At 40.6% G+C, this 15837-nt stretch overlaps 1 protein-coding gene across 1 annotated transcript in view; it reads left to right on the forward strand.

Annotated features, from left to right (window-relative positions):
* PARP1 (poly(ADP-ribose) polymerase 1) overlaps positions 1-11350 on the forward strand; it is a 32141-nt gene extending 20791 nt beyond the window's left edge. Inside the window, exons 14-23 of the mRNA XM_033055247.2 lie at positions 709-837; positions 3976-4059; positions 4816-4938; positions 5422-5550; positions 6251-6349; positions 6897-7049; positions 7331-7458; positions 7816-7877; positions 8956-9070; positions 10505-11350. Of these exons, the coding sequence (XP_032911138.1) occupies positions 709-837; positions 3976-4059; positions 4816-4938; positions 5422-5550; positions 6251-6349; positions 6897-7049; positions 7331-7458; positions 7816-7877; positions 8956-9070; positions 10505-10586 (1104 nt within the window). The 3' untranslated portion in view covers positions 10587-11350. The remainder of the gene's footprint in view (positions 1-708; positions 838-3975; positions 4060-4815; positions 4939-5421; positions 5551-6250; positions 6350-6896; positions 7050-7330; positions 7459-7815; positions 7878-8955; positions 9071-10504) is intronic.
* Positions 11351-15837: the final 4487 nt, after the last annotated feature.

Here is a 15837-nt window from a genome sequence, read left to right on the forward strand (position 1 = left end):
TATTTTCAGACTAAATAGTTGAATGCTGTTAATAGCTATAAAGTTGCCAGAGCACATACTTTCAAGACATTGTGTTTTTCTGTGGCCAAATTAATGAATGTCATCTTTGAGTGCAAAGCACTCAAAGCTTGGCTGTAATTCTGGAAATTTGAATATTGCAGTGGCAAAGTGTCTCAGTGTAATGCACTGTGTTACTTAAAGCACCTGGCTGGTGATTTATTCATGTAATGCTCTCTCCATGAAGGCATCAAGGTGATATTATGGCTAATTGATGATTCCTGTAAACATCTATGGCAGTTTTTATTGCAGAAACTTGGTGAAACTGGTTATTACATCTGTTTTGTCATAAAAGCAGCAGTCAGTTTTTCATATGAAAGTCTATGCAGCAGAAAGCTTGCAGAAAAAGTAATTGATACTTGCTTGAGGTGAAGCATCAATGCAAAGAGAGTTCCTGTTCCCTTAATTCCACTTTCTGCTATTTTTTACAGTGCCATCTCTTGAAATAATATCTGTCAAATTACTGAATAGGTAGTTTTTTAAGCCCATTTTGTTCCAGAATGTCAGAGCAATGTCCCACGCTCACCCTGAACTTCAGGCTAGTCATAGTATGCGTGCACTAAATTGGTTTTGAGTTGTTGCCATGGTAGCCAGCCTGTTACTTTTATCCTTTGTGATTTTGCTAATTCTGATACTATTTTTACTTTCCAGGATGAAGAAGCTGTCAGGAAACTGACAGTAGGTGCTGGGACAAAATCAAAACTCGCTAAGCCAATCCAAGATCTTATTAAGATGATCTTTGATGTGGAGAGCATGAAGAAGGCAATGGTGGAATTTGAGGTGACTACACACATTCGTATTTCTCCCTTCTAACCTACCACCATGCTTGCATAAACAGAAGCAAGTTCTTTGCAATCCAGAATGCTTCATTCTTCCCAAAAGCCAAGTGTGAGTTATAGATCTCTCTAAAAATAAAGGCAAGAGTCTGACTGGAGTTTGCCAAGCCCTGGAAGTAGTAACTTAGTTATGATACGTGTAGTTCTTAACACACAGGCACATTTTTTGTTTATCAGTGTCTTCAATTTAACAAGCTATGAGAGAATTATCTGCCAGTCCTGGGAGCAGTAATCATTCTGTGGTTTTGTTTGTTTGTGGGTTTTCTCCAGTCACACCTGCATAGTGACTGCTGTTTACTGAATGCTCTTAAAGTATTAACACAGATAACCGATGTGCTGTTCATGTGACACTGGTGACGCTCCTTTTTTCCAAGCAGGGAGCCACATTTGGGGGCTGGGAAGTGCAGGAGTACCATGGATTTAGGTGGCAAATAAGATGCACCTCAGAGTAGAGAAATGCTCCCAGTTGATACATACATTAATGGAAGTGTGTTGTCAAAGTCCAGATCCTCTTCTGCACAGGGGGAACTTGAGATTGTTTTGGTTGTATTTCTCATTTGTTCTAATAAAACTGTTTTCATCCATTTTTCTTTCCTTCATACTTTTTGATCTATCCTTCTTGCAAGCTTTCAGAGAGCGGTGGTAGCATGATGTCTCTCCTTGCACTGTTTTACTGGTGTGCTGTTTGTTTTAATGCAGCCATTCGAATTCTAAATAACAAATTTCCTTTTTCTTCAGTCAGCTTAGTTATCCTGCCTAAGACTTCACATTGAAGCAGCTGCTCTTTGCCCTCTGCATCATTATTTGGTGTACCTATCTTTCACAGAACGTTTTCTGTAGCTTACCTGAAAGCTTTCAGATGGCTTGCCCAACATTTTGTAGTACCTTGGGTTAATTATGTTCTCCTATATCTCCAGTGGTACTTTACATCAAAGTCTTATAAAATATGAATAATTTTTTGTAACTAGAGCTGCTTAAAGACTCTGAACTGATCATCATCTCATGTCATCTGCAGATCTATTGCAGAACTGAGACTCCACATCTTCCTATTAGATTTATCTTCCTGTACCGATGCTGCTGAACAGCAGTTTTCTGTTAGAGGAAATATTTTTCCTGATTAAAAGTTTCTATGTGTCCTCCAGAAACAACTGCTTAGTTCCTTTAATTAGTCTGATCTTGAGTATTTTGTCCCATTCAGGCATCTCTTGCTTTGCCAACACAGTAGAAAACTCCTGGTCTTTCAGTTGAGTGACAGTGGATTTATCTGATGCATTTAGCTTCTTGCTTCTAACTTAGCTTTCAAGAATTGCACCTCACCAAGCATACAGGAGTTTATTACCATTCTCTATGTCACTGCTTTACATGAAGTGGCTTGTTAGAGGACTGAGTTGACTGTAGTGCTGTGTCCTCCCTTGCCTGGGTGGAAGGCAGACATCTTCCTTGCCTCTTGTGACAATCATGGTGCACACATCTGTGATGTGGAGCTAATTCTTCCCATTGCACTCAGTGCACCTAGTGGTAAATTCAGTTGTTTTAGGTACTTGGCTGCTGAGCTCTTTTGGCACATCTAATGATAAAGCTTTGGATGCAGTTCAGCTTTAAACCAGAACTTAGTTCTGCAGGATTCTGTTTACCTCCCATGGATCATAGGAGACACAAATTCCAGCCCTATGGCTGTTTGTGGGTTCTGTTGGAATTTTGGTCCTAAATCACATGATTGGTGAATGTTTTATTTTATAGGTGTTTGTGTTAGTGATTATATGTTTGTATAACTTACAGTTAGTACAGGTGTCTGCAGCTATTCTGCACATCCAAGTTAAGTGGCCTATTTTACTTTTACTGCATGATTTTTTAGCTAATAATGACATAATACAGATTGGTTCAGATGAGACTCAGCAAGAGAGTATTGGCTGCAAAAGATTAGGAGCTACAAATCTATTGCAGATTGGTTTTCATTAGATTATTAATATTGTCTTTGTGCTTCTTATGTCCCCAAGACAACATCCATTTTGAAGCCTGCCTTCCCTCTTGCAGCCCATCTTGGCTTTTCTTAGTATCTGGCTTTATCTACATTTAGCTATCACTAATGGTGAAGTTCTCCTAAGCCCAGTACAGTGCATGCAGTCTCCATGCAAAATCACTTCAGGGCTTTCACCCCGATCTCTGTGGCGTGGAAGAGCCTTCTGAATTCGTCTTGCAGAGAAGATTTGCATACAGCTGGGTTTCCTAGCTCCACAGTGGATAAATAATGTGGGACTTAGGCAGACAGTATGTGATAGTCATGGTTTCATAGGATCTTCTGTCCATGAGCTGAATCTTAAATCTATCAGCTTCAGTCAAAACTGGTTTGCCCTGCAGAGTGTATGGTGAGTACTGTCAAGAGTCTAGAGGGTGTGTGTATGTGTGATCTTTGTAAAAGACTGGACTGGGCTTGATTTTTGTTGAACCTTTTTGCATTCAGGTGGTCCTTTAACAATGTAATGATTTCCAATATTCTGCCAAGATCCATCAATACAGAAAGAAAACCAATGTTAAATTAAATCAGTGGATAGATGCAGGCAACCAAGACGTTGCTTTTAACTTAGTTAAGGGATTTTGGCTCATTTTTCATTAATGTGAAGCACCTCACAGCATCCTTGCATTTGATCCTTGATAATTGTAGGGTAAGGTTGGAAGAGGGTGTCTGGATTATACCTAGAGACACAGATGATCTTATGAACAAGAATTATTTCATTCAGTTTGCTTCTTTGCCAGCCTTAAGTGTATGATTACTTAACTGATTAAGGAATACATCTGACACCAGGTTAATATTAAACTTGCTGCCAGATACTTAATACCCTGTTTTTGTGTTGCTTTAGCATGTATGCTTAGCTTCCTATTGCAGTTTTCCTTTGGTTATAGGATGTCTTCTCAATGGTGTGTCCTTCTGACAAAATTCCTCAATCCACAGAGTCCAAAGCGTTTCCATTCTTAGTTGGTGTCCTATTAGCATAGAGAAATTAGTTCTCTAGAAACCAGAGAGGGAATGCTGCAGTGGTTTAAATGTAGTGAAATTTGGGTTTAATACTTATGTCTTCATCAGATTGACTTGCAGAAGATGCCATTGGGAAAACTGAGCAAGCGACAGATCCAGAGTGCGTACTCCATCCTGAATGAGGTTCAGCAGGTGAGCATAAAAGAGATGCTAGAGCAAAAATGGAATTCAGAAGTTGTTCTGGGCTCAGTGGGGTAAATGCTGAGCTGTGCATATAAAGATCTGTGTTTTCTCTCTGGAGAAGAGGATGTGGCTTCCATGGGTAATCTGTTAGTTCTCTTCATTGTTGTACCAGTGTGGGCAGTACTTGTGTCTTCATCATTTTTGTAGCACAGACCTTAGGCCATGCCAAACATAAATGGCAGCTGAGCAAATGAAGCTGGTGCCTTGATCTAGTTAATTTGACAGAGGAAAGGGTCTGGTTTGATAACGTTGCTGTATTTACACATTGTGATCTAAACCATTCCAGAGTCACTACATAGTATTGCCTTTGCTGATTGCAGAAATGTACCAGCATAACCCATTTTTTTTGGTCACAGGCTCCCTGGCAAAGCATAGATACAGGAAGTTCTTCAGTTGCTAGAGTAGACCAGAACCTTGACAGGGATATGCACCACTTATATATCCTGAAGACTTTATTTTGCCCTCCAGAAACATAATCCCCACTGAATTTTTATCATACACAATTCTCTGTACTTCTCTGCGAATACTGTGACTTGCTACACACAAGACAACTAAACAGAATTGCTCTTTTTAGTCCAGTGAGAGTTTCAGCATAAGCATTGTTTGCATTGCTGCTCCTGTGTTACTCCTTAAATATCGTGTGTGTTTTTATTGCATTGGAGACTTGGTCTTACTCAGTAATTTTCTTTGGTGCTTGTTGTCTAGGCAGTTTCTGACAGTGGTTCAGAATCCCAGATTTTGGACCTCTCCAACCGCTTTTATACACTGATTCCTCATGACTTTGGGATGAAGAAGCCACCTCTCCTAAATAACTTGGAATACATTCAGGTACTGACTAGAAACTGTTTTTTGCAAATGTTGGAAAATTTTGGTTGTAGGCAACAGGTCTTGATGTCAGACATCTAACAGAGAATATGTGAGGTTTAACACTTACTTAACCTCATAAAAGCAGAAGTAAACATAGCAAACACAAGCAAACATAATCTGAAGAAAAACAAGTTTAACCTCATGCTTTCATGAGGTTAAACATGTTTTTCTTCAGAATATCTTTTTGTTTGTTTATGTGCATGTATCTGTGTAAATAATTATATGCATAAAGTATTAGAAAATAAAGATGTTATGTAGATATATGTGTGTATATTTTAATATGTTTGGGTGTGTGTATATATATAAAAAGACTGTTGTTGTGTTATTAGATGGCACCATGTGGCCAGTGATTGTTATACACTTAGGTTTTTTAATTTAGGGTATCCCAGACTTACTCTGAACATGTCAAAGGCCTAAGTAACATAACCTGTTTCAATTCTTCAGGCTAAAGTGCAGATGTTGGACAACTTGCTTGATATCGAGGTTGCTTACAGCCTTCTCAGAGGTGGAAATGAAGATGGAGATAAAGACCCAATTGACATCAACTATGAAAAACTCAAAACAGATATTAAGGTAAAGGAAGTGAAAAGCAATGAGTGGGTGTGAATACAAGCTGATATCTTGTTAGTTTGGAGTAAAATAAATCACCCAAACTGTGACTGGACAGATATATGGCACTGAGATGGGTTAAGGAACTGGAGCATGTGCTCAAGGAGATGCAGAAAGAGCTGAGCTGTTTTGACCTGGAGAAAAGAAAGCTCAAGGGATATTGTATCAATATCTAGGAATACCTGATGGGAGAAAGAAGGAAAGAAGACACAGGCAGATTTTCCTCAGTGGTTTCTAGTGACAAGAGGCAATGGGCATAAATTGAAATACAGGAATTTGTGTTTAAACAAAAGAAGAAGCTTTTGTTGTTGATGTTGCTTATTTTGGGTTTTTTATTTTGTTTACTCTGACAGTGGTCTAACACTGGAAAAGGTTGCCTAGAGAGGCCATGGATGCTTTCTTCTTGGAAGCGTTGAAAGCTGAACTGGATTCAGTCCTTGGCTGACCCTTCTTTGAGTAGTGGAAATGAAAATCATCTCAATTTCCAGCACTGCCTCATACATTATGTGGCTGTCTGTATGTCTGTGCATCTTCTCTAGCTAGGAATGTATTTCCACTTGAATGGTCGAGGAGGTTTAAAGAGGGCAGACATAGGGTGGTTGTCATGTTACAAGATGGCTGCTAGTTTGTGTGCTGAGGGAACTTCTCATTTGTCTCTTTGCAGGTTGTTGACAAAGATTCAGAAGAAGCAAAGATTATCAAACAATATGTGAAGAACACTCATGCTGCTACGCACAACGCATATGACCTCAAAGTCGTGGATGTAAGCTGGGCAATACTGGGGTTTATCTTTGGGAAGATGACCTCTCCTAAGTTGACTTGCTTGTTTGTAATTGCCTTATATTTTTGAGCAGCTTACCCAGTTTTCTCTATTGAAGGGATGATTTGATAGAATATTTTGTTTTAATTAGAATAGCAAAAGTCTAGGCAGAGATAAATCTAATGAGGTGGTTTTGCTTTGGTGTTTTTATTTTAATTTAATTTGCCTCAAAGGGAAGGTGGAGGAGTAATCATCTGATATTGAGCCCTAGTTCATTGAATGATTTTTTCAGAAAAACAGAGCCTCGTGAAAATGCAGAAGAAAAGGTGGAGAAGTAATCAATAAGTGCTGTGTGATTGCTGCTTCTCTTTTTCGCTGGCATGATGCAGCCAATTACAAACCCTAAAACCCATCCTAATCAGTTTCCTTAGCAGATCAATGTGCATTGCAGATTGGATGATTTTTTTTTTCTTCCCTCTGATGAGTTGCATGAAAGTAATGGTTTATTGGCTTGGTTATTCTTTTTGTCCTACCCTCTCCTGAACTGAAGATCTTCAGGATTGAGCGTGAGGGGGAGAGCCAGCGTTACAAACCCTTCAAGCAGCTCCACAACCGCCAGCTGCTGTGGCACGGCTCCCGCACCACCAACTTCGCCGGGATCCTCTCGCAGGGTCTGCGGATAGCTCCGCCTGAAGCTCCTGTGGTAAGTGACACAGCTTCTCTGGCTGCCAACATTCCTGTGCCCACAGGTGGCCACAGTCAGGGACAGCCTAAACGAGGGAATTTCTGTGTGGGGAGGGCCCTGTGTTATCTGCCACCATTTAGACAACATCGTGTCCCTGAGTGGGTTGCTCATTGGTGTCCACAAGAGTTTGAGCTGCAGCTTTGCTCTCCTAGGAGCCCAGACAGGTGGATTCAATGCTGCCTTTGTGTTATTTTATTGCCCCAATCTTATTTATTCATTTCTTTCTTTCCTTCTTGCAGACCGGCTACATGTTCGGGAAGGGGATCTATTTTGCAGACATGGTGTCCAAGAGTGCAAACTACTGTCACACATCTCAAACTGATCCCATAGGTTTAGTACTTCTGGGAGAAGTTGCCCTTGGAAATATGTACGTAACTTATGAAGAGTATCTGCCAAATGTGCTTAATACATCCCCATAGAAGGTGATGCTAAGATTCAGTGTGAAGAAAAAGCATGTGATTTTTTTTTCTTCGGAAACAAGATCTGTTTTTTCTTTAAGAGCTATTGCAGGTTTAGCTGATTCTTGTACAAAAAGCTATCATCATTAAAAATAGTAGTCAAGACAAAGAAGGGCTGTTGATTTCCAGAAGACTAGAATTTAGATTAACTTTACATTAACTCATCATAAACTAAAACCTGAAAAATTCATGATTCTTTTTTTTTTTTCACTAAGATAGTTTAAGATGAATGTAAAGTGCTATTGTGTGCTCTTTGTGCTGTCCAGGTACGAACTAAAGAATGCTTCCCACATCACAAAATTGCCCAAGGGAAAACACAGTGTCAAAGGTAAGCACTAGCAGTTGACATTGGAAATCTGTAGTTGATGGCAGACTTGGTTGTGGTGCTCTCCTTAGCAAAGAGAGCTATAGTCACTTCTTAGCTGTACTTCCATTAAGAAGTTGCATGATGTTGCCTTTTAGTTGCATCAGGATGTGTATGTGGTGTTTTAAGATGCAAGTTAATACATTCAGAGTGTTAAGACTGAAGGTGCTGAAGTTCAGGAGGAAACTTCTGTTTGATGTTACACTGGAAAAAATATAAAGTACATTCTCCAATTTCTTACTCACTTTCATCACAGTAACAATACTGTGTATTTTAGAAGAGAGATGAATAGATCAGAAGAGTAATTGTTTAGCTTTCAAAGTGGCTTAGAAGCTTGGACAGAAGGGAAAAGCTAGGAATAAAAGTTCAGATGGAACAGCTGCTCTCATTACACTTTTATCTGCAAAAAGTGTCATGTATTGAAAAAGAAAGATGAGAGAAAAGACTTAGCTGTCCAATTCAAGCAAAAGAAATGATAATCATGACTGTCTTCTGTACCAAAATGGAAGAGTGAAGAACAGTATCTTCAGTAATGAGTGGCTTATCTGAAACTATTCATTTTGAGAGGTTTAAAAAATAGGTTGCCTAAAATAGAATAAAAAGTGATTTTGCACCTTTTTCTATACATACTACTCATGTTCTTATGGATGTCAAATCAGATTTATATTGAAAATATTCATGAGAATAAGAATTGGTTTGTTGTACTCATCTGAAAATGCTGCAATGTGCATGTTTTCACTAATGGAGTTAGGATATGAGAGCTACAGATCTGTTCTGGTTTAGCTTTGATCATACAGATTAGACAATTAACAGTTGAAAGTCTAAAATTTTCATTTTTAATGTAGCAGAGTACAACTGCCATAAATATGGTGACGCTGAATTGAATAAACAGACTGTATTCTTTGTCTTCTGTTGAAGATACTTCTACACTTGATTTGAAAGTATATGTGAAGTAGTATTTGGCTGGCTGGATCATTTTCTTTTTGTGCAAAATCTGTGTTTACCTCTTAGATTTGTAACTAATGTTGTTTTTCCTTTCTAGGCTTGGGCAAAACCGCACCTGATCCCACAGCCACTACCACCCTTGGTGATGTAGAGGTTCCCTTAGGGAATGGGATCTCCACAGGAATCAATGATACCTGTCTCCTGTATAATGAGTATCCTTTGCTGTTAGGTTGGCTGCACACAGTGTTTGAGTGTCACTGCATTTGCAGGACCTCACTAAGGCCAGTTAGGAGTTTTGCCTCACTGTGTTTTGTTTGGTTTGAGTCTGCTTTGGGGAGTATGTGCAGGCAATCTCTTCTGCAAGGGGGATGATTTTACAGTTGTTGCACTTAAATTGTCATTCTGCAAAAAGAGCACGATACACATACCAATAGCTGTTCCCCAAAAGGAGCCATACCAAAAGTTACTGGAGTGGTCAGACAAAACTGCTCTGTGGTGTCTTGCCCAGGATGTGCCAGGACAAGGGGAGGGGAAGGCAGCCTGTGGTTTCTCATCACTCTGGTCTGGTTTCTCCCCCATGGTGCTAAGGTAGGCCAGCTTGGTCAGGAGGAGCTGGGGGAGTCAGCTCTGTGCTCTTGTGCTCTCTCAGCACATCTTTTGTGGTCCCCAGACCTCTGTAAGTGTTGAGGTAAGCCCCAAATGCCCATCAGAGATGTAGCCATTAAGTCTCTTTCTAGGCAGAAGTGCCTGCAAATCAGTTAGTGCTTTAAATCCACAAGAGGTCATGAGAACACAAGTAAGTGATATCTAGGGCCCAGCTCACTCTCTTCTCTGCCAGTGAAGCAGGTACCCAGTAATGCAATCTTTGGGTTTGTAGAAACTGCCTTTGGCCTCGGTGAGCTGTTTTCCTCCTACAAGAAGTCTAGGCAGCACAAATCATGGCAATACTGGTTTTATCTTGAGGTTTCTTAAATACATCATCTGTCATATGATGAGCTATAATACAGTTGATATTAGCTAGTTCAGGTAATATGATGTATATATTTTTTTTTTTACACTTTGGGATTAGAGATAAGTTTGATGCTTAAAGCACTGTGAAACAAACAGATGAGCTGGGACTGGCTCTGGAAAAATAAGAATGTGCAAACACTTGCAATCATTGTAGAGCTCTTCTCTGTGATTCCAGTTTATGTTTTTTAGTTGGAAATTAAGAGGGCATTAATGACTTTGGCTGGAAGGTAGCTATAGAACTGCAATTATAATTGTAAATGCTGAAACTGTAGCTCTCAATTTAAGCTACATGACTCCTCTGCTTAGGTAACAAGAGAGATGTCTGTTACTCTGACAGAAAATAATTTTCAGGAGCCACAGCCCCATATCTAAGTCAGTTCACCTGCCTGTCATTCAAGATTCCTGCTGCACTATTCTCCACATGACTTCATTGCTTGTTCCTAACTATTGGATAAAACATTTTCAGATTCATGGAAAAGTCAGATTTAAAGCTTCGTGCTTTGAGCTCTTAGAACTGGTTAATCACACAGTCAGCTGTAGGTAACCTAAGTTCAAAGGTGAAGGTCACTGGGTTTTGAGATTTTTCTGTGTCATTAGTATTGACTACTGTTATTATTCCTTAACATGCTTCCCAGATACATTGTGTATGACGTTGCTCAGGTAAATCTGAAGTACCTGTTGAAACTGAAATTCAACTATAAGACATCACTCTGGTGAACTGAGTATTTAGAAGCCCTGTTATAGTTATACTGTAGTTACACTATAGCGTTGACTTCTGACATGCTTATGCATTGACTTCTCTTACCAAGATATCAAGAGCTAAAATGCAGAAAAAAATTACTAAATCCTATTTAGTACAACACTTAGTGAAAGTTTTATATAAAAAGTGTGGCAATACATGGACCTGAATTCTGATGAGAAAGAGTACCTGGTTTTGTTTTATACCACTTCTAATTCTGGTGCTTTTAAGTGTTTCTTTTCATTGACCAAACTGACAAGAAAGAAAAATGGAAATTAATCTGGTGTTCTTAGCCAAACAGAGCTGGGCAAGAGCAGGAGAAGGAACTTGATCACGTTTGTGATACTTGCTCTGTTAAGGTTCCCCCTTGTTTAAGGTGCCCTTTTTCAGTTTTCACTTCACTAAACGATAAATGTGCATTTATTTTGAGGTAAAAAAAATAAAAGCTAATTTCATACCAACAGCTTTATGTTTCAAAAATTCCAAATTGTTTTGGGTTTGAGTCATAATTTAAATGTATTTGGTAGAATGTTCTTAAACATGCTATCTCTCTCAAGGATCGAATGCCAAATATTGAAATCTGTAGTCATGTTTCAGGAAGTTACGGTGGAATTAAAATTTGGACTTCACACTGAAATTTCATCTGTCAACAGTTGGTGTGGTAAACATGGAAAATGAGCTTGTGGCTGTTTGAATTTAGTATTAGCCCAAATAAACCTCCTTTAAATACCTACCTTCAAAATGATGTAAGTTGGTTGTTGTAGACTCACATCCTAACAAAGCTGTAAGTTGAGTTTGGGCTCAAGATTCATTCATCAAGACTTGGAGTGAGGTTTCTTGCTATGCTGTCGGTGGTCTTAAAATCCCTGTCTCCAAAAAGCAGTACAAACCAATAGTGTTTCATGATGTTTGTTACTTCTCACTTTTAGTCACTGAGCAGTATGGACCACTTAACCATAGAGCAACATCAGATAGTTCTCTTCAAAAATTACTGATTTTCCTGAGGAATTAAGGAAAGTGATGGCTGATTCCCAGGAAGGGGACAGTTCAAGCTCATTCTGATGGTTGTGGCTTCAGTCTTCAGTAACCTGTGTGGAAACTGTTTCCTAAAATGTGTGTCCCAGGCCTTTTTGTAAAAGGAGAGAAAGCCAAAGTGGTTGCTCATGGTGCAGGTCTTTCCAGGACCCCTGAAGGAGAGGAAGATGAAGAGTGATAGATGAAAAACAAAGCTGCTGTCAGGGAGAGAATGAAATGTAGAAGGACTGCATAAGTTGTTTGGCTTGAGGACAGCTGAACAGAAAAAAATGATGGAAGTTGGTGATAATGGATTTTGAGAGAAAGTGAAGAGAGTAGCCTGTCTTTTGCCTCTGAAATAGCTTAACCAGTGACTAACAATTCTTCTGTTTCCAAAAAACACTTTTGGTCAGTCAATTAAGTATGATCTTGTCAGTCTCTGAAAGAGAACATGAGAACTTATTCAATTTAGTTATGAGATAGATAATTTTTCCCCCCTCCAAAAAAGCAGTTTGCAGTTCAGTTTGGGAGTTGAAGGCAGCTGCTTTTGATGCTCCCTCTCACCTGTACTAGAGGTGGCTCAAAGTTCCCTGCTGCTCCAAGCCATGCAGCACAAGGAGTGCTTTGTGCTGTGTATGTAGTGCTCAGTTATAATTGCAGCACAAGCAAGTACATCCCCAGCTGCCCCTAACCTCGCAAAGACAGCAGAAAAAGATACAGGACTTTCTGAAGATGCAGCAGGTGCCCTTTGGGGACTGTATGAGAGCCCTGTGACCGTGACCTGCAGTGAAATTTGATGTCACTCCAGGCACTGCTGCCAGCTTGTCCAAGCACAGAACAGATCCTCTCTCCTGGAAGCAGGCGTGGTGCTGCCAGTCCCAGCGGATGGACAGACTCTCCCCAGGGCCAGGCTGGGAAGAGCAGCGTGGTGACAATCACTGAAGGCACTGCTTTGGGAGTACGAGCACAGAGCAGAGCTGGGTGAATAGGCAGTCCCATTTCTGTCAAAAGCACTTGTCAAGACGTTAGGTCCCATGACATCCTGTGCTTTTTTCAGGGGAGGTATGTTGAGGAATGGCTTCTGATCTAAATGTGAAACTACCAAAAGCAGCAATTTATAAATATTTAACCATTTTATCTTTATTTAGCATGGCTGCAGGCTCTGTTGTACAATGGCTCACAGACATTAAGATAGTCCATGCAGTTAATTGAAGGAAGCCAGCCTAGGCTTAATGATTGGCAGTCAGTGTAAATTCTTTGTGACTTGCCTGAGTTCATGCAGGAAAAAAAAGTCTGAGAAAAATATTAGAGCACAAGTTGCCCATCCTGGTACTTTAGCCATAGAACAATGACATTCTGCCCTTTCCCCCCTTCAGTTTCTAATCAGAGGAAAGCCGGAGGGAAACCCCCAAACCAATAATTTCTGTATGAAAAAGACCTCTGGACACGTGAAATTTTATCAATGCCATAAATAATTGTACTCCTGTTCTTAAATGAGGCCTGTAGTGTTTGTAACTACTGAGGTCTCTGCTTCAGCTTGCTTTCTGGGAGACTGTTAACAGACCTCACTCCGTGAATTCTGAGGACATAATGACATAATTGTCTGCTGAAGTGTTATTGCAGCCAATTTATATCCCACTCAGTGTTTTGCCTGAATTACTTTTATGTATGTGTTGAGGCCCCTAACTTAGTCCTTTATACTCATGCTCCTGTTATGCCCATAAAAATAGTTTCCACTGTTGTGGAAAATACTCCGCTGTTGTGGAGTACATCCATCTGAACAAGACCTTGTGTGTGCTTTCACTTTAAAATTAATGCCAGGCTGCTTCTCCAGAAATGGTCATTTTGGAGATGAAGTGCCACCTGTGAGAAGAAATGCAGATGTGTGTCCCAGCCAAGATGAGTTGCTGTGATGATTTTAATTTTTTTCTGGTGTGAAGGTAGCATGTGAGCCTGTTGTTGGCATTGCAGATGACTTCCACAGAAGGCACAGGGACAGGCAAGGTGAGAAGGAATGACTTCCCAACAACTCAAAGGGCAAACTAGTGCTTCCCCACCCCCTTGTTAAAGAGTCTAATTTCATAATGTGATTAATGCAGCAGGACTCAGACTTCACAAGAAGGTGCTTCAGTGACTAAAGAGCACTCTGTTTGCCAGCTGTCTGTGCTTTTCTTCCTGCGGCCAGGGCCTGCCTAGGGGAGATGAGAAAATGACAGCTCCTGTCCCCTGGACACAGCACGACCTGCTCTGTGCTGACAGGACCCTGAATGCATTGGTCAGGAGGTGGTGTAACCCCTGTCTCAGTATCATCTGCAGCAGCTGAGGAGCAGTGGGAGCGCGGCAGTGCTCTGTGCAGCGTTTCAGCACACGCCATTAGGAGCAGTTGCCTAACGTGACCCTGGGACAGCGAATGGCAGCAGTGCAGCCACTTTAGAGACCTCCCTCCAGCTGTGCCAAGCAGGTGAGTCAGCAGCACCTAAGGCAGGGTGTTGGCATTGAGCACGGATGTTTTCAGTCACCCTGCCCGTCTGTCTGCAGAGTTGTGTCATTTCCACGTTGCCCAAGTGCAAACTGCAAATTTGCCGGTGAAAGGATGCACTGAAAACATTGTGTGTTTGTGTGCTTGCTGACAAATAGCTCTGGCTGGGGCTTTATCAAATGGGGTCGTGTTTATGTGACTTGGAAACAGCGAGCACAGGACAAATGAAGAAACAGAACACAGGGATACGCAGCATTCCTTAAAGGCCAAGATGTAAAAGGTCCTTTATCCAGGAATTATAATAGTGTTGATTGTTACCCTTTCAACACACTGAATGGTAATGGCTTCTGTTAAATATTTTCCAAGTGCAGCTGTTGGAATGAAATGAAGGAATAATCATCATCCTGCTGTCGAGGTGAATTCTACCTTCACACCTGTTAATTTGTGAGGTGATTGGCAGGAGATGTTTGGGGAGGGGGGAAATATCTCTCACCTTTTTCATCTAGTTTTTTTGCAGTCTACAAAGACTCCCTGAAAGGCACTAAGTTTTTTTTTTATTTCTTTTGCCTCTTTCCTTTGTAGAAATTCACACTCTTGAGGACTGTTGCAAAGACTGATTGTGCTGTAAAACACTTTTCATCCCTCCCTTGCAAAGCCCTGACTCAGGGAAAGCTGGAGCATCGGGGTAGCTCTGGGCAATGCTGCTTTCAGCACAGCCAGGCCTGATGACAAGGTTTACAAAGCCCAGCAGTAAAAACCTCACTGGGGATCAGTATCTTCTGTCAACTGTGGAAGTCTCAGTGTCACCAGTCTTAGCTGAGCTTTACCACACAGCCCTTGAAACAAGGAGGGCACAGCTGAAATACAGAGAAATATTGGTGTCATTAACACGTTGTTTAACTGAGCCTGGAAGGTCTGGGCCATGTCAGGCGTTTTGGGGGGTGGAAGTGTTTTATTAAAAGGGAAAAATTGTGCAGGGTTTAATGTTTTGGGTGGGGTTTGTGTTTGAAATAGCACAGATTACTATTCAGTTGTGTTTTATTACTAGTTTCTTTAGTTTTGTGCCCTACAGGGCTTTGCAACTGTCTGCTGTAGCAGCTTTCTGTGGAGCTGTGCAGTGTGGAAAGCTCTGACTGAAGTGCCTTAGGCCCTTTGGGGGCTCAGGGGAGGGAAGGCTGTTTAAACCTTTCGAAATGACCTGAAAAGGGGGCTGGAAATGCAAGCTAGGCTTTGTATTTCCTTTTTTCTCTTTTTCCCCCCTCTTTTTTTAGCTCTCCTACAATGCACATAGAAAGCCCTGGGGGGAATTTCTAAAGCATTTCAGTCAGTTTGTTTCTTCACTTCAAAACTGGCTTTTTTCCCCTTGAGCACAAGGGCAGCATTGATTTTATTTATTTATGTATTAGAATTGTTTAATAACATGACCCTATATCCTGCCCCTCTCAACATGCTAGACTGCCTAGTCATCTGAGTTCATTAGAATATTAAGAACACAAATTAAACTCTATTCCATGTCCCAAGAGACACATTTTCTGTATTTTGTAGAATCTTTGGTTTCACCTAGGTGCTTTCAAAGAGCTGCATACAACTAGGCATAGCATCCATTTTGCATTACACCACTGTGCTCTGGGCAATACGTTTAACACGTGACACAGACTTAGCCTTGACTAAGATACATGTTTGTTTATAGTGAGGCTCAATTTGCATTTTCACATTTATTTTTATATATTTAAAAA

Source organism: Catharus ustulatus, chromosome 3 (assembly GCF_009819885.2).
Source record: "Catharus ustulatus isolate bCatUst1 chromosome 3, bCatUst1.pri.v2, whole genome shotgun sequence".
Lineage (NCBI taxonomy): Eukaryota > Metazoa > Chordata > Aves > Passeriformes > Turdidae > Catharus > Catharus ustulatus.